The 18,275-nt window shown below is 39.3% G+C and overlaps 1 protein-coding gene across 1 annotated transcript in view; it reads left to right on the top strand.

Annotated features, from left to right (window-relative positions):
- Il1rapl1 (interleukin 1 receptor accessory protein-like 1) overlaps positions 1–18,275 on the top strand; it is a 1,504,224-nt gene that overhangs the window by 1,472,694 nt on the left and 13,255 nt on the right. Inside the window, exon 9 of the mRNA NM_177935.3 lies at positions 4,141–4,284. Within this exon, the coding sequence (NP_808796.2) occupies positions 4,141–4,284 (144 nt within the window). The remainder of the gene's footprint in view (positions 1–4,140; positions 4,285–18,275) is intronic.

Raw genomic sequence — 18,275 nt, 5'->3', positions numbered from 1 at the left:
AATACTATTGATTATCTAAATATATGGAATATTTAATATATTCAATACAATTTTGATGGCTCATGACTTCTATAAAAAGAAATAACTCATATTTTCTCTAAAAATAGAAATAACTCAAGTACAACTTTTCTGTAATTTATTCATATTCAATTTCTGAAAAAGAATGTCTGTGAATTTAAATGAAAACAAAGAGGGGTATATAGGATGGTTTGTAGGAAGGAAATGAGACAAATGTGATTATATTATAACCTCAAAAATTAAAGAAGTAATAATTTAAAAAGAACCAAGAAATAAACATCAATTTGAACATATGCAGAAACCTAACACCATCTAAAGAAAATGACGTTATTTTTATTATTATATTACTTAAAAACATGGTTCAGGCATCATTTTTATTGTCTCTAAAGCTATTTGACTATGTATGGTACTTATACTATATTACAATCTTGGACCTAGTGCTATGCCTCCAGCTGCAAAGTGTGGACTTGGAAACACTGTAGAAAAACTCATTCCCTGCTTGGCTAGTTATCTACAGCAGAACAGCTGTTCTCTCTCCGATATTTCCTTAGAGCATCCCCTCCCACAAGCCTTGGGTCAGAACTTGTAACAGCTTTTCATAAGCAGTCACAATTTTAAAAAAAATGAATTATGATTGTCATAAGATAAAATTCATAGACCTCAAGTGATCATATCAATGAATGTTAACAAATGTGTACACTTGTGTATCTACCCCCAAGACAGGATGAAATATATTCCTTTAGCCTGTAAAGCTCCCTCTTTTCCCTTCCGATAAACTTTCCTTCTACTTATACCATAAGAAATACATAGTTTCTGGGTTATATTACTGTACTGTAGTAGTCTGTTCTTATACTTTTGTAGAATCACATGGCAAATATTTCTTTGCATTTGGCTTTCTTCGTTGTCTGTAACCCTATGAGTTTTTTTCAGAGTGTGTATCTTTAGTTTCTTCTTTTAGTTGCTGAGTAGAATCTATTTGTGGGCAGAAACTAGTTTATCCAGCATCTCTTGTTAAAGGGATTTGCATTGTTTCCAGTCATTGTTATGGATAAGACTACTCCAAACATTTTTGCACCAGACATCCTGCAGGTATCTGTTTATATAGTTTGGAGTAGAATTGATATTAACATTTTTTTACTTGATTAGAAAACTTTCCCAATATAATAGCACAATTATGTTCTCTCATCATCAATGTTTAATCATGGTAATTAGGTTTGATCAAATTTCCCTTATACAAGAAATTTTATTTTTGTAAATTATATGTACGTCTTACTTTAGGGTTTCTGTTGCTGTGATAAAACCCCTGGATCAGTCTTTAGAGGGAAGTAGAGAAGGAACCCAATCAATGCAAGTACCTGGAAGCAGATTCTGATGCAGAGGCCATAGAGTAGTGTTGCTTCTGGCTTGCTTCTCATTGTTTGCTCATTCTGCTTTCATATAGTATCCAAGACCACCAACCCAGGAGTGGCACCACCCATCCACAAGGATTATAGGCTTTTCACATCCATCACTAGTTTTAAAAGAAAATGACCTTCAGGATTGCTTATTTCCAGATTTTATGAAGGGAATTTCTCAACTGAGGTTCTCTCCTCTCAGATGACATTTGTGTTGTCTAGTTAACATAAAACTAGCCAGAACAAAATAGAAATGAAAAACAGAACGAAAAATAAAAGCCACAATGTGGGCTATGTATGTGCTTCAGTAGTTGAGCCTTCTTCCCCTAGCATGAGGTCCTGCCTTTGGTCCCTTAGACCACAGAAGTGTTCATAATCTAAATTATTACTTCTCCCATAATGTTCAGTGTATTTTAAATCATAATGTTTTGGTATCTGAACCATCCTATAGGTAAAAGTTGTACTTTCATTCAGGTTCCTCTGTGTAGTGTAATTCAATTGGTATTCTGAGAGAACAAAACCCAAAGTACTCCACAGCACTTATTTTGGTTCACACAGTAAGAGTGAAATACTATCATGAAAAACATTTTGTACTTTGTTCCTTGTACTTTTCTAGTTCTCTCTTGTGTGGTTCCTTACAGTGTTTAACAGATAAAGCTGCTGTCATTATTTTCCATCATTTCATATTTCATGCTAATTTTCTTTGACTCAGAAATATTTAATTTCTTATTTTAACCTTTTCTATCTTTTAAAAAAGATTTATTTATTTATTATATATAAGTACATTGTAGCTGCTCCAGACACACCAGAAGAAGGCATCAGATCCCATTACAGATGGTTGTGAGCCACCATGTGGTTGCTGGGATTTAAATTCAGGACCTCTGGAAGAGCAGTCAGAGCTCTTAACCACTGAGCCATCTCTCCAGCCCACCCTTTCCTATCTTAAAGTTATAGTCAGATCTTGTTAAATAAAATCTTCAACTTCCCATTTAATTTTACTAAGTATAAAAAATACACTTGATTAAATAGTTATATGTCTTTACTTTATTAAACATTTACATGTTATATATTTACATAATTAAACATTTACATAATAATAGAGAACTAGATAATGAGAAATACGAGTGAGATAATTTTTCTTAATTCTTAGAGGAAAACTTTTATCACATATAAACATGCATACACACGCGCGCGCACACACACACACACACACACACACACACACACACACACGTTCTTGTGAGAAAATGAGGACCATATTTTCCAAATTATTTTCTTTGCAGTAACTCATGATCTGGTCTCGGAGTTTTTGCAGCTTGTCTTGTGTGAGAGTGATTCTCAGCAGTCTTTTTAGTATTTTGGTCAGGAGACACCTAGTGAATCTGGTTAGAGTTGTTTACTTCCTGAGCTTAAGGAAGGAATGTTCTACTCTGAAACATCTTGATGCTTCACCCCCCTTTTAGCATTCTATATGTTAATGAGCTTTCTTTGAAGACAGAAGGGACAAAACTGGTACACTCAACACCTTACTTCATGAATTAAACTACTACTTTTCAGCTTAACTTCAGGGAACTTCAGCTACCTATCAGCAGTAACATTTAGACTAAGATGATCGATGACAACATGCATGCACAGGCACTTAGGTAGAGTGAGTTTCACTGTATGTATAAGTATACTTACCATTTACATACCAGCAATCCAACTCTCCTTACAATCTTAATAAGCTCTAAAGGAGAAAATGTGACTATTTTACCCATTTTTTTTTTGTCCAATCATTTTTGTTAGACTATCAACATTCTGTATGATAAAGGAGGGCTTGTATGCCACAAATGTCAAGAAAATTCCTCATTTAGACATCTTTATAGTAACATACTTGGCATAATATAAGGGAAAGTAAAGAAAAGAAGTAGTACCTTAATAATAAAAGTTTACAACACATTTTATTGTGATATCCACTTGGAGACCTAGGTTTTAAATCCACGTAAGTGCTCAGCTTTCAAGATTATGTTAATACACAGGAACACTGCTCTTCAGAGAAATATGCATCAAAAGTCATGCCTTCTTGCATAAGAGGACAGACAGCATTCAGTGGGTAATTCAGCAGTGTATGTGCCCTCTAGAAACCATGCTATTTAACGCCCCTTTTATTTTACCTTGAACCCAACTCACAGGTAAAAAGGATCAAAAAGCACATGCAGATGATCATAAAGCCACCCTGTCTTAAAAATGCTTCTCTTTTATCCATTCTAAAAATTTAGTTCACAGGACCTTCTTGGGGGATATGGATATATGTAAAAGTTGCTGCATCGAGGCAAACCCAATATTATAGTTTGAAAGGAGGCATTTACAATATTTTTAGTTCAGAAGCAATGTGTCAACTAAGTTCATTTTTACTAAAGCAGTGTTACTAAGCAACGTTGTCACACATCACCTTATCCAATCACCCAGGAAACAGAATTCAAAGCCAAAGCTGATTTAAAGCCTCACACAGGATGAATATGTTTGTACATTCCCATGAACCCGTAACTTGAGAGGCTGAGGCAGATGGATCCCAAGTTCAAGGCCAGCCTATGATATACAGTGAGACAGAACATTAAAAAAAATTGTCACAGAAAGAGGGATGAGATGGTTTTAATGTATCTGAAGTTACTTGCAAAACCATGAAACAAAATGGTTCTGTTTGTTATATGGGATTATTGTGTAATCCTCCATTGTTTTCATTCCCCAGAGTTGATGTACACTGTTGAACTTGCTGGAGGGCTTGGCGCTATTCTCTTGCTGCTCGTCTGCTCGGTGACCATATATAAATGTTACAAGATAGAAATCATGCTCTTCTACAGGAATCATTTTGGAGCTGAGGAACTGGACGGAGGTAAGATGACTTGCCTGCGTTATTGTTGCTTCTTAATATACTTATCTGTGTCCCGCCTTTATTTTAGTCCAGCAAAAGACAAGTTATGTGCATCTTTGTAAGATCATTTTTGTATGGAAATATGTGTGGTGATTTAGAAGCAATAGGGAGTTTTCTTGGCAAGTTACTCCTTCCCTTTTTAGACTTGTATTCCAAACAACACTTCCAAATTACAGACACTGATTGCAATGCCATCGACATGTTCCTTTTCTCTCACCTTGTAATCAGCACTGAAAGACCAGCTTCACTTTTCTATAGGTAAGGTGTTTCTCTTTTAATTGTCTTCCCTAGTCAAGCAGTTTGAAGCAAATTTCAATTTGTTTTTGTTTAGACGGATAGCTGTTTTTATTAACCTATACTGACTATTTTAGCATTCTTCCAAGAGACTCTTCAGTCTAGTCCATCTCTCTATTTTTAGATGCTAGGATCCTGTCTGTCATTCCAAAAGTAGACCAACGGAAAAAGTACAAAACCCACATTGTTTTTATAATAACACATCTAACACCTTTGCTCATATGGAACAAGTAAACTGTGTTTATAGAAACAGTAATTATCATTTACTTCAAGCCATCCAAGAATATGCGTACATTTGAAAAAGAATCTAAGGGTCATAAAATTGAGCTCCCAACACCATCTATTAGTGAACTTCAAGGTATTTTGTGTTCCTCTGGGGTCACTTGGAAAATGTAAGTTAAACTTGCAAAATACATTGAAAAGTGCCAAGAGTAGTGCAAATTATTGTGGTTTCTCAATTCTGTTGATAAACATTCCTCTTTGTTAGTTTTGCATTAAATATTGCAAAAGAAAATGAAACTTTGTACCTATTTCCATGGGTCCATAGACATAGCTGTTATTTGCCTAACTTGTAAAAAGAGTGGTTTATTGGTATCGCCCAATATCCTCTCCATTTACCCTTGCCCGTTGCTACTAAGGTAAAGGACAGGCTGCAGAAACATTGTTTTGTGTTTTCTTTATTATTATTAAATTATTTTATTTATTTAAATTCCAAATGTTGCCCTCCTTCCTGGTGCCCCCTCCCCTTTGGCTCTGAGAGGGTACTTCCACACCTAGCCCCTCCCCCATCCACCTACACCCACCACTGCACCACTACCCCCAGCATCTTCCTTCTCTAGGGCATCAAGTCTCTACAGGATTAGGCACATCCTCTCCTCTCCCACTGAGGCCAGACAAGGCAGTCCTCTGCACACACTTAGCTGGGGCCACAGACCAGTTCATAGTATGCTCTTTGGTTGGTGGCTTAGTCTCTGGGAGTTTAGAGGGGTATGGGTTAACTGATACCATTGTTTTTTTCTATAGGGTTGTCATCCCCTTCAGTTCCTTCAGTCCCTCCCCTAACTCTTCCATAGCGGTCCCTGACCTCTCAGTCCAGTGGTTGGCTGGCTATAAGTATCTGCATCTGTCTCAGTCAGCTGTTGGTAGAATCTCTCAGAGGACAGCCATGCTAGGCTCCTGTCTGCAAGCGGGAGTTTTCTTAAAGTGTTTTTTTTTTTTAGTTGTTCTTTGTTTTCCATTTTTTCCCTGTTCACATAAATTAGTATATTTTGGTTATTTCAAGAATATATAAGAAAACTGTCAAATGTGAGAACCACTGTTGGATGAACACAATTATCTGTGTGCCATGCATCCTAAAATTATTCCTACAAAACCTCATAAAAGTTACAAGTCCAGTATTATAATTATAATCTGCACTTCATTAATAAGGTAACGGAGCCTCCCAAAAATAAAATAATCCTTATATTTGTATGGAATTTCTAATTTTTTTTAACTCAATCTTTTTTTTTACATTTTATTTATTTATTTTTTTTTAATAACTTGAGTATTTCTTATATACATTTCGAGTGTTATTCCCTTTCCCGGTATCCGGGCAAACATCCCCCTCTCCCCTCCCCTTCCTTATGGGTGTTCCCCCCCCAACCCCCCCCCCATTGCCGCCCTCCCCACAACAGTCTAGTTCACTGGGGGTTCAGTCTTAGCAGGACCCAGGGCTTCCCCTTCCATTGGTGCTCTTACTAGGATATTCATTGCTACCTATGAGGTCAGAGTCCAGGGTCAGTCCATGTATAGTCTTTAGGTAGTGGCTTAGTCCCTGGACTCTGGTTACTTGGCATTGTTGTATGTTATATTTGTATGGAATTTCTAATTTTTTTTATTAACTTGAGTATTTCTTATATACATTTCGAGTGTTATTCCCTTTCCCGGTTTCCAGGCAAACATCCCCCTCCCCCCTTCCCTTCCTTATGGGTGTTCCCCGCCCAACCCTCCCCCCATTGCCGCCCTCCCCCCATAGACTAGTTCACTGGGGGTTCAGTCTTAGCAGGACCCAGGGCTTCCCCTTCCACTGGTGCTCTTACTAGGATATTCATTGCTACCTATGGGGTCAGAGTCCAGGGTCAGTCCATGTATAGTCTTTAGGTAGTGGCTTAGTCCCTGGAAGCTCTGGTTGCTTGGCATTGTTGTACTTTTGGGGTCTCGAGCCCCTTCAAGCTCTTCCAGTTCTTTCTCTCATTCTTTCAATAGGGGACCTATTCTCAGTTCAGTGGTTTGCTGCTGGCATTCGCCTCTGTATTTGCTGTATTCTGGCTGTGTCTCTCAGGAGAGATCTACATCCGGCTCCTGTCGGTCTGCACTTCTTTGCTTCATCCATCTTGTCTAATTGGGTGGCTGTATATGTATGGGCCACATGTGGGGCAGGCTCTGAATGGGTGTTCCTTCAGTCTCTGTTTTAATCTTTGCCACTCCCTTCCCTGCCAAGGGTATTCTTTTTCCTCATTTAAAGAAGGAGTGAAGCATTCACATTTTGATCATCCGTCTTGAGTTTCGTTTGTTCTAGGGATCTAGGGTAATTCAAGCATTTGGGCTAATAGCCACTTATCAATGAGTGCATACCATATATGTCTTTCTGTGATTGGGTTAGCTCACTCAGGATGATATTTTCCAGTTCCAACCATTTGCCTACGAATTTCATAAACTCGTTGTTTTTGATAGCTGAGTAATATTCCATTGTGTAGATGTACCACATTTTCTGTATCCATTCCTCTGTTGAAGGGCATCTGGGATCTTTCCATTTTCTGGCTATTATAAATAAGGCTGCGATGAACATAGTGGAGCACGTGTCTCCTTTATATGTTGAGGCGTCTTTTGGGTATATGCCCAAGAGAGGTATAGCTGGATCCTCAGGCAGTTCAATGTCCAATTTTCTGAGGAACCTCCAGACTGATTTCCAGAATGGTTTTACCAGTCTGCAATCCCACCAACAATGGAGGAGTGTTCCTCTTTCACCACATCCTCGCCAGCATCTGCTGTCACCTGAGTTTTTGATCTTAGCCATTCTCACTGGTGTGAGGTGAAATCTCAGGGTTGTTTTGATTTGCATTTCCCTTATGACTAAAGATGTTGAACATTTCTTTAGGTGTTTCTCAGCCATTCGGCATTCCTCAGCTGTGAATTCTTTGTTTAGCTCTGAACCCCATTTTTTAATAGGGTTATTTGTTTCCCTGCGGTCTAACTTCTTGAGTTCTTTGTATATTTTGGATATAAGGCCTCTATCTGTTGTAGGATTGGTAAAGATCTTTTCCCAATCTGTTGGTTGCCGTTTTGTCCTAACCACAGTGTCCTTTGCCTTACAGAAGCTTTGCAGTTTTATGAGATCCCATTTGTCGATTCTTGATCTTAGAGCATAAGCCATTGGTGTTTTGTTCAGGAAATTTTTTCCAGTGCCCATGTGTTCCAGATGCTTCCCTAGTTTTTCTTCTATTAGTTTGAGTGTGTCTGGTTTGATGTGGAGGTCCTTGATCCACTTGGACTTAAGCTTTGTACAGGGTGATAAGCATGGATCGATCTGCATTCTTCTACATGTTGCCCTCCAGTTGAACCAGCACCATTTGCTGAAAATGCTATCTTTTTTCCATTGGATGGTTTTGGCTCCTTTGTCAAAAATCAAGTGACCATAGGTGTGTGGGTTCATTTCTGGGTCTTCAATTCTATTCCATTGGTCTATCTGTCTGTCTCTGTACCAATACCATGCAGTTTTTATCACTATTGCTCTGTAATACTGCTTGAGTACAGGGATAGTGATTCCCCCTGAAGTCCTTTTATTGTTGAGGATAGCTTTAGCTATCCTGGGTTTGTTGTTATTCCAGATGAATTTGCAAATTGTTCTGTCTAACTCTTTGAAGAATTGGATTGGTATTTTGATGGGGATTGCATTGAATCTGTAGATTGCTTTTGGTAAAATGTCCATTTTTACTATATTAATCCTGCCAATCCATGGGAGATCTTTCCGTCTTCTTAGGTCTTCTTCAATTTCTTTCCTCAGTGTCTTGAAGTTCTTATTGTACAGATCTTTTACTTGCTTGATTAAAGTCACACCGAGGTACTTTATATTATTTGGGTCTATTATGAAGGGTGTCATTTCCCTAATTTCTTTCTCGGCTTGTTTCTCTTTTGTATAGAGGAAGGCAACTGATTTATTTGAGTTAATTTTATACCCAGCCACTTTGCTGAAGTTGTTTATCAGCTTTAGTAGTTCTCTGGTGGAACTTTTGGGATCACTTAAATATACTATCATGTCATCTGCAAATAGTGATATTTTGACCTCTTCTTTTCCGATCTGTATCCCCTTGATCTCCTTTTGTTGTCTGATTGCTCTGGCTAGAACTTCAAGAACTATATTGAATAAGTAGGGAGAGAGTGGGCAGCCTTGTCTAGTCCCTGATTTTAGTGGGATTGCTTCAAGTTTCTCTCCATTTAGTTTAATGTTAGCAACTGGTTTGCTGTATATGGCTTTTACTATGTTTAGGTATGGGCCTTGAATTCCTACTCTTTCCAGGACTTTTATCATGAAGGGGTGTTGAATTTTGTCAAATGCTTTCTCAGCATCTAATGAAATGATCATGTGGTTGTGCTCTTTCAGTTTGTTTATATAATGGAACACGTTGATGGTTTTCCGTATATTAAACCATCCCTGCAAGCCTGGGATGAAGCCTACTTGATCATGGTGGATGATTGTTTTGATGTGCTCTTGAATTCGGTTTGCCAGAATTTTGTTGAGTATTTTTGCGTCGATATTCATAAGGGAAATTGGTCTGAAGTTCTCTTTCTTTGTTGTGTCTTTGTGTGGTTTAGGTATAAGAGTAATTGTGGCTTCGTAGAAGGAATTCGGTAGGGCTCCATCTGTTTCAATTTTGTGGAATAGTTTGGATAATATTGGTATGAGGTCTTCTATGAAGGTTTGATAGAATTCTGCACTAAACCCGTCTGGACCTGGGCTCTTTTTGGTTGGGAGACCTTTAATGACTGCTTCTATTTCCTTAGGAGTTATGGGGTTGTTTAACTGGTTTATCTGTTCCTGATTTAACTTCGGTACCTGGTATCTGTCTAGGAAATTGTCCATTTCCTGAAGATTTTCAAGTTTTGTTGAATATAGGCTTTTATAGTAAGATCTGATGATTTTTTGAATTTCCTCTGAATCTGTAGTTATGTCTCCCTTTTCATTTCTGATTTTGTTAATTTGGACGCACTCTCTGTGTCCTCTCGTTAGTCTGGCTAAGGGTTTATCTATCTTGTTGATTTTCTCAAAGAACCAACTTTTGGTTCTGTTGATTCTTTCTATGGTCCTTTTTGTTTCTACTTGGTTGATTTCAGCTCTGAGTTTGATTATTTCCTGCCTTCTACTCCTCCTGGGTGTATTTGCTTCTTTTTGTTCTAGAGCTTTTAGGTGTGCTGTCAAGCTGCTGACATATGCTCTTTCCTGTTTCTTTCTGCAGGCACTCAGCGCTATGAGTTTTCCTCTTAGCACAGCTTTCATTGTGTCCCATAAGTTTGGGTATGTTGTATCTTCATTTTCATTAAATTCTAAAAAGTTTTTAATTTCTTTCTTTATTTCTTCCTTGACCAGGTTATCATTGAGTAGAGCATTGTTCAATTTCCACGTATATGTGGGCATTCTTCCCTTATTGTTATTGAAGACCAGTTTTAGGCCGTGGTGGTCCGATAGCATGCATGGTATTATTTCTATCTTTCTGTACCTGTTGAGGCCCGTTTTTTGACCAATTATATGGTCAATTTTGGAGAAAGTACCATGAGGAGCTGAGAAGAAGGTATATCCTTTTGCTTTAGGATAGAATGTTCTATAAATATCCGTTAAGTCCATTTGGCTCATGACTTCTCTTAGTCTGTCGACATCACTGTTTAATTTCTGTTTCCATGATCTGTCCATTGATGAGAGTGGGGTGTTGAAATCTCCCACTATTATTGTGTGAGGTGCAATGTGTGTTTTGAGCTTTAGTAAGGTTTCTTTTACGTATGTAGGTGCCCTTGTATTTGGGGCATAGATATTTAGGATTGAGAGTTCATCTTGATGGATTTTTCCTTTGATGAATATGAAGTGTCCTTCCTTATCTTTTTTGATGACTTTTAGTTGGAAATTGATTTTATTTGATATTAGAATGGCTACTCCAGCTTGCTTCTTCTGACCATTTGCTTGGAAAGTAGTTTTCCAGCCTTTCACTCTGAGGTAGTGTCTGTCTTTGTCTCTGAGGTGTGTTTCCTGTAGGCAGCAGAATGCAGGGTCCTCGTTGCGTATCCAGTTTGTTGATCTAGGTCTTTTTATTGGGGAGTTGAGGCCATTGATATTGAGAGATATTAAGGAATAGTGATTATTGTTTCCCTTTATATTCATATTTGGATGTGAGGTTATGTTTGTGTGCTTTCATTCTCTTTGTTTTGTTGCCAAGACGATTAGTTTCTTGCTTCTTCTAGGGTATAGCTTGCCTCCTTATGTTGGGCTTTACCATTTATTATCCTTTGTAGTGCTGGATTTGTGGAAAGATATTGTGTAAATTTGGTTTTGTCATGGAATATCTTGGTTTCTCCATCAATGTTAATTGGGAGTTTTGCTGGATACAGTAACCTGGGCTGGCATTTGTGTTCTCTTAGGGTCTGTATGACATCAGTCCAGGATCTTCTGGCCTTCATAGTTTCTGGCGAGAAGTCTGGTGTGATTCTGATAGGTCTCCCTTTATATGTTACTTGACCTTTTTCCCTTGCTGCTTTTAATATTCTCTCTTTATTTTGTGCGTTTGGTGTTTTGACAATTATGTGACGGGAGGTGTTTCTTTTCTGGTCCAATCTATTTGGAGTTCTGTAGGCTTTTTGTATGTCTATGGGTATCTCTTTTTTTAGGTTAGGGAAGTTTTCTTCTATGATTTTGTTGAAGATATTTACTGGTCCTTTGAGCTGGGAGTCTTCACTCTCTTCTATACCTATTATCCTTAGGTTTGATCTTCTCATTGAGTCCTGGATTTCCTGTATGTTTTGGACCAGTAGCTTTTTCCGCTTTACATTATCTTTGACAGTTGAGTCAATGATTTCTATGGAATCTTCTGCTCCTGAGATTCTCTCTTCCATCTCTTGTATTCTGTTGATGAAGCTTGTATCTACAGCTCCTTGTCTCTTCTTTTGGTTTTCTATATCCAGGGTTGTTTCCATGTGTTCTTTCTTGATTGCTTCTATTTCCATTTTTAATTCCTTCAACTGTTTGATTGTGTTTTCCTGGAATTCTTTCAGGGATTTTTGTGATTCCTCTCTGTAGGCTTCTACTTGTTTATTAATGTTTTCCTGTGTTTCCCTAAGTGTGTTCATGTCTTTCTTGAAGTCCTCCAGCATCATGATCAAATATGATTTTGAAACTAGATCTTGCTTTTCTGGTGTGTTTGAATATTCCATGTTTGTTTTGGTGGGAGAATTGGGCTCTGATGATGGCATGTAATCTTGGTTTCTGTTGCTTGGGTTCCTGCGCTTGCCTCTCGCCATCAGATTATCTCTAGTGTTACTTTGTTCTGCTATTTCTGACAGTGGCTAGACTGTCCTATAAGCCTGTGTGTCAGGAGTGCTGTAGACCTGTTTTCCTCTCTTTCAGTCAGTTATGGGGACAGAGTATTCTGCTTTCGGGCGTGTAGTTTTTCCTCTCTACAGGTCTTCAGCTGTTCCTGTGGGCCTGTGTCTTGAGTTCACCAGGCAGCTTTCTTGCAGCAGAAAATTTGGTTTTACCTGTGGTCCCGAGGCTCAGGTTCGCTCTTGGGGTGCTGCCCAGGGGCTCTCTGCAGCGGCAGCAACCAGGAAGACCTGTGCCGCCCCTTCCGGGAGCTTCAGTGCACCAGGGTTCCAGATGGTCTTTGGCTTTTTCCTCTGGCGTCCGAGATGTGTGTGCAGGGAGCAGTCTCTTCTGGTTTCCCAGGCTTGTCTGCCTCTCTGAAGGTTTAGCTCTCCCTCCCACGGGATTTGGGTGCAGAGAACTGTTTATCCGGTCTGTTTCCTTCAGGTTCAGGTGGTGTCTCAGGCAGGTGTCCTGCCGCTCCTGGGCCCTCCCCCACGGGAGCCCAGAGGCCTTATACAGTTTCCTCTTGGGCCAGGGATGTGGGCAGGGGTGAGCAGTGTTGGTGGTCTCCTCCGCTCTGCAGCCTCAGGAGTGCCCACCTGACCAGGCGGTTGGGTCTCTCTCTCACCGGGTCTGGGAGCAGAGAGCTGCTGCGGGCCGGGATCCGCGGGTGTAGGACTTCCGGTAAACACAGAACGTGCCCGGTCCTAGAGAAATTCTGCTTCCGTGTGTCCCAAGCTCACCAGGCAGCTTTCTTGCAGCAGAAAATTTGGTCTTACCTGTGGTCCCGAGGCTCAGGTTCGCTCGTGGGGTGCTGCCCAGGGGCTCTCTGCAGCGGCAGCAACCAGGAAGACCTGTGCTGCCCCTTCCGGGAGCTTCAGTGCACCAGGGTTCCAGATGGTCTTTGGCTTTTTCCTCTGGCGTCCGAGATGTGTGTGCAGGGAGCAGTCTCTTCTGGTTTCCCAGGCTTGTCTCTCTATTTCCATTTTTAATTCCTTCAACTGTTTGATTGTGTTTTCCTGGAATTCTTTCAGGGATTTTTGTGTCTCCTCTCTATGGGCTTCTACTTGTTTATTTATGTTTTCCTGGAATTCTTTCAGGGATTTTTGCGATTCTTTCAGGGATTTTTGCGATTCCTCTCTGTAGGCTTCTACTTGTTCTCTAAGGGAGTTCTTCATGTCTTTCTTGAAGTCGTCCAGCATCCTGATCAAATATGATTTTGAAACTAGATCTTGCTTTTCTGGTGTGTTTGGATATTCCGTGTTTGCTTTGGTGGGAGAATTGGGCTCCGATGATGCCATGTAGTCTTGGTTTCTGTTGCTTGTGTTCCTGCGCTTGCCTCTCGCCATCAGATTATCTCTATTGTTACTTTGTTCTGCTATTTCTGACAGTGGCTAGACTGTCCTATAAGCCTGTGTGTCAGGAGTGCTGTAGACCTGTTTTCCTCTCTTTCAGTCAGTTATGGGGACAGAGTGTTCTGCTTTCGGGCGTGTAGTTTTTCCTCTCTACAGGTCTTCAGCTGTTCCTGTGGGCCTGTGTCTTGAGTTCACCAGGCAGCTTTCTTGCAGCAGAAAATTTGGTCTTACCTGTGGTCCCAAGGCTCAGGTTCGCTCGTGGGGTGCTGCCCAGGGGCTCTCTGCAGCGGCAGCAAGCAGGAAGACCTGTGCCGCCCCTTCCGGGAGCTTCAGTGCACCAGGGTTCCAGATGGTCTTTGGCTTTTTCCTCTGGCGTCCGAGATGTGTGTGCAGGGAGCAGTCTCTTCTGGTTTCCCAGGCTTGTCTGCCTCTCTGAAGGTTCGGAATTTCTAATTTTTAAGGCTTTATATTTTATACAAAATTTATATAGCAGATTTGATAAATCCCAGAAACCTTGAATTACTTCTCAATAAACTACTTTGTAATAAAATACATTAATTAAAATAATAAATACATATTTAAATAGATATTTAAATACATATTTAAGTAAACAAATGTTAAGTAATTTATTCAAAATGATAATTCAAGTATTGCTGTAAATAGCCAAGTAGGATTATAAATGAAGTCTATTTCCAAATCCTTTATATTCTGTTACAAAGTCTTCTGTATTTTTAAAATTTAATATACTCAACATAATCTGAATACATGCTGTTATTTGTGCAATTAGAAGTAGATGATATTTGAAAAAGCAGTTTATCTAAACAATTTCACATTATCTAATAACCTTACTTTAAATATTTTTATTTTGTTCTGAATGATATGAAAATGATTTTACCCAAACAATCAATTTCCAGTGCAGGCTTCATCTGTCATTTTCTGAATATATAAAATGACAGAATTTAATTTTTACAAAAAGCAGAACCATAAACAGTTGAATTTATTTTGAGGAACCTTGATACCTATACACACTTGACTGGGTTACTTGTATAAGCCTAATGGATTTCATTGCTATTCTGAAGCTATTTGGGTCCTCATTTTTTGTATTGTTTTAGGTGAGAATACAAAGCAGAGAAATAGTAACAAACAATATTTTAACAGGTTAAATTATACCACAAAAAGCTAATTCAGTTTATAAATGCCTTAGGATTTGTTAAAGCCTGTCCTTCAGGCTATCTTGAGCATAATCAGGTATGTAAGTGCTGGGGCTTTCTTTGAGATGCTCCTGTGAATGCAATAAGCCTAAAGAAAGCCACGGTAATAAACTCAATTATCATCTGGGTAAGATTAATGTATGCATGATATTGCTAAAGAGAAATAGAAAGCAAAGCCTGCTAGGGCAGAGAACATTGAAATGATTTTATGAGAAGTTCATTCTGCAAGTGTAGTGATCCTTCTGGAATTAAAACAGACCTGCTCCTGCTGAGATAGTGACCAAGAGCCTTTTTTATTTTATTTAATTTTATTTATTTTTTGGTTTTGATAATACCATTTTATTTTTTTTCTCTTTTATTGGATTTTTTTTATTTACATTTCAAATGGTATCCCCTTTTGGGGTTTTCCCTCCAGAAACCTGCTATCTCCCCCTGCTTCTATGAGCATACTCTAACACCGCACTACTCACTCCATCCCACCTCCCCGCCCTGATATTCCCCTTCACTGGGGCATCAAGCTTTGACAGGACCAAGGCTTTGTCCTCCCATTGATGCCCGACAAGGCCATCCTCTGCTACACATGCAGCTGGAGCCAGGGGTCTGTAAATGTGTCCTCTTTGGTTGGTGGTTTAGTCCCTGGGAGCTCTGGAGTGTCTGGTTGGTTGATATTGTTGTTCTTCCTACTGAGTTGGAAACCCGTTCAGCTACTTCAGTTTTTTCTCTAACTCCTCCATTGAGGACCCCAGTCTCAGTTCAATGGTTCATTGCAAGCACCCACTTCTGTATTTGTCAGGCTCTGGCAGAGTCTCTCAGGACACAGCTATATAGGGCTCCTGTCAGCGTGCACTTCTTGGCATTCACAATATTGTCTAGGTTTGGTGGTTATATATGGGATGGATCCCCAGATGGGGCAATCTCTGGATGGCCTTCCCTTCAGTCTATGTTCCACACTTCTCACCGTATTTCCTCCTGTGAGTTTTTGTTCCTCCTCCTAAGAAAGACTGAAGCATCCACACTTGATCTTCCTTCTTACTGAGCTTCATGTGGTCTCTGAATCATATCTTGTGCATTCTGAGCTTTTGGACTAATATTCACTTATCAGTGAGTTCATGGATGTGTGTTCTTTTGTGGTTGAGTCACCTCATTCAGTATGATATTTTCTAGTTCAATCCATTTGCCAATGAATTTCATGAAGTCATTGCTTTTAATAGCTGAGTAGTACTCCACTGTGTAGATGTACCACATTTTCTGTATCCATTCCTCTGTTGAAGGGTATCTGGGTTCTTTCCAGCTTCTGGCTATTATAAATAAGGCTGCGATGAACATAGTGGAGCACGTGTCTTTTTTATATGTTGGGGCATCTTTTGAGTATATGCCCAAGAGAGGTATAGCTGGGTTCTCAGGCAGTTCAATGTCCAATTTTCTGAGGAACCTCAAGACTGATTTCCAGAGTAGTTGTGCCACTTTGCAATCCCACTAACAATGGAGTAATGTTCCTCTTTTTCAACACCCTCACCAACAACTGTTGTCACCTGAGTATTTGATCTTAGCCATTCTGACAGGTGTGAGGTGGAATCTCAGGGTTGCTTTGATTTGCATTTCCCTGATGACTAAGGATGTTGAACGTTTCTTTAGGTGTTTCTCGGCTGCTCTATATTTCTCAGTTGAGAATTCTTTGTTTAGCTCTGTACCCCATTTTTAATAGTGTTATTTGATTCTCTGGAGTCTAACTTCTTGAGTTCTTTGTATATTTTGGATATGAGCTCTCTATCAAATGTAGGATTGGTAAAGATCTTTTCCCAATCTGTTGGTTGGCATTTTGTCCTAATGATAGTGTCCTTTGCCTTATAGAAATTTGCAATTTTATGAGGTCCCATTTGTCGATTCTTGATCTTAGAGTATAAGCCATTGGTGTTTTGTTCAGGAAATTTTCCCCTGTGCCCATGTGTTTGAGGCCCTCCCCCACTTTCTCTTCTGTCAGTTTCAGTGTATCTGGTTTTATTTGGAAGTACTTGATCCACTTGGACTTGAGCTTTGTAAAAGGAGATAAGAATAGATCAATTTGCATTCTTCTACATGCTGACTTCCAGTTGAACCAGCAACATTTGTTGAAAACGCTATCTTTCTTCCATTGGATGGTCTTAGCTCCTTTGTCAAAAATCAAGTGACCATAGGTGTGTGGGTTCATTTCTAGGTCTTCAATTCTATTCCATTGATCTACCTGCCAGTCTCTGTACCAATACCATGCAGTTTTTATCACTGTTGCTCTGTAATAAAACTGGAGGTTAGTGATGGTTACCATTCTTAAGTAATTCTCTTAAACACAATGGACCTGACTTGTACAACTTCTAGAAACACTGTTTTATAAGACACCTTTCCAGTAATATTAAGAATGTAACAAGTTTGGTGCTGGAGGGACAACCCAGTGGTCTAGAGTACTGGCTGCTCTTACAGAGGACCCAGCCTGAGTTCCCAGCACTAGCATGGTGCCTTCTTGAGAAAAGGAACATAATTCTTTACTCTTACTGATTCTACCTCTAAACACATCCCTGATACCCAGAAACCCTGATGCCCATCTTCTTCTCAGAAATCCACACAATTGTCTAATCTTAGAGACATTCCTTCGTTTCTTAAATAATTACTGATCTAGAGGTAGAAAGCATTTTGGAAAATATCAACTTCCTATATACCGAGTTCTCCACTCTCATTTACCTCATACAAAGGAGATGATTGTTAGCAGAAATATCTGATCTTGCAAAAGTTTTTGACTTTTAAAGATGCATAATTTCATAGTCAAAGGTGAACCCATTTCTTTTTTTCTTTTTTATCCTTAGCCGTTTTATCAAAATATTGATTCTAAAAAATGAAACTTAAAATACTCTAGAAAGCAACAATAAATAAAGAATATAAAAAAGAATGTGGAAATGAAGATTAGCTGTTAGGTGAGTGGTACATAGCTCTGGGGTAGAACACATGTCTAGCACACATCAGGCACTGTGTTCCATTCCAATCATTGAAGGAAAAAATCATTTTATTAGTCTTCTGAAGATTTATTATTTTATTTTTACTTTGAAATATACAACTTGAAAGAATTTTAACCTAAGTCCAAATGATTCCCATTCCAAAATTGTATCCAATGTAAAAGATCAGGAAGTGGAGAATTTGGTATCAGGAACCCATTCAGCCAGTTTTTTTTTTTTTTTATTATTATTAACTTGAGTATTTCTTATATACATTTCGAGTGTTATTCCCTTTCCCAGTTTCCGGGCAAACATCCCCCTCCCCCCTCCCCTTTCTTATCGGTGTTCCCCTCCCCACCCTCCCCCCATTGTCCCCCTCCCCCCAACAGTCTAGTTCACTGGGGGTTCAGTCTTAGCAGGACCCAGGGCTTCCCCTTCCACTGGTGCTCTTACTAGGATATTCATTGCTACCTATGAGGTCAGAGTCCAGGGTCAGTCCATGTATAGTCTTTAGGTAGTGGCTTAGTCC

The sequence above is a fragment of the Rattus norvegicus genome, chromosome X (assembly GCF_021556685.1).
Source record: "Rattus norvegicus strain SHRSP/BbbUtx chromosome X, alternate assembly SHRSP_T2T, whole genome shotgun sequence".
Taxonomy (NCBI): Eukaryota; Metazoa; Chordata; class Mammalia; order Rodentia; family Muridae; genus Rattus; species Rattus norvegicus.
This window is presented reverse-complemented; position numbering and strand designations above follow the sequence as displayed.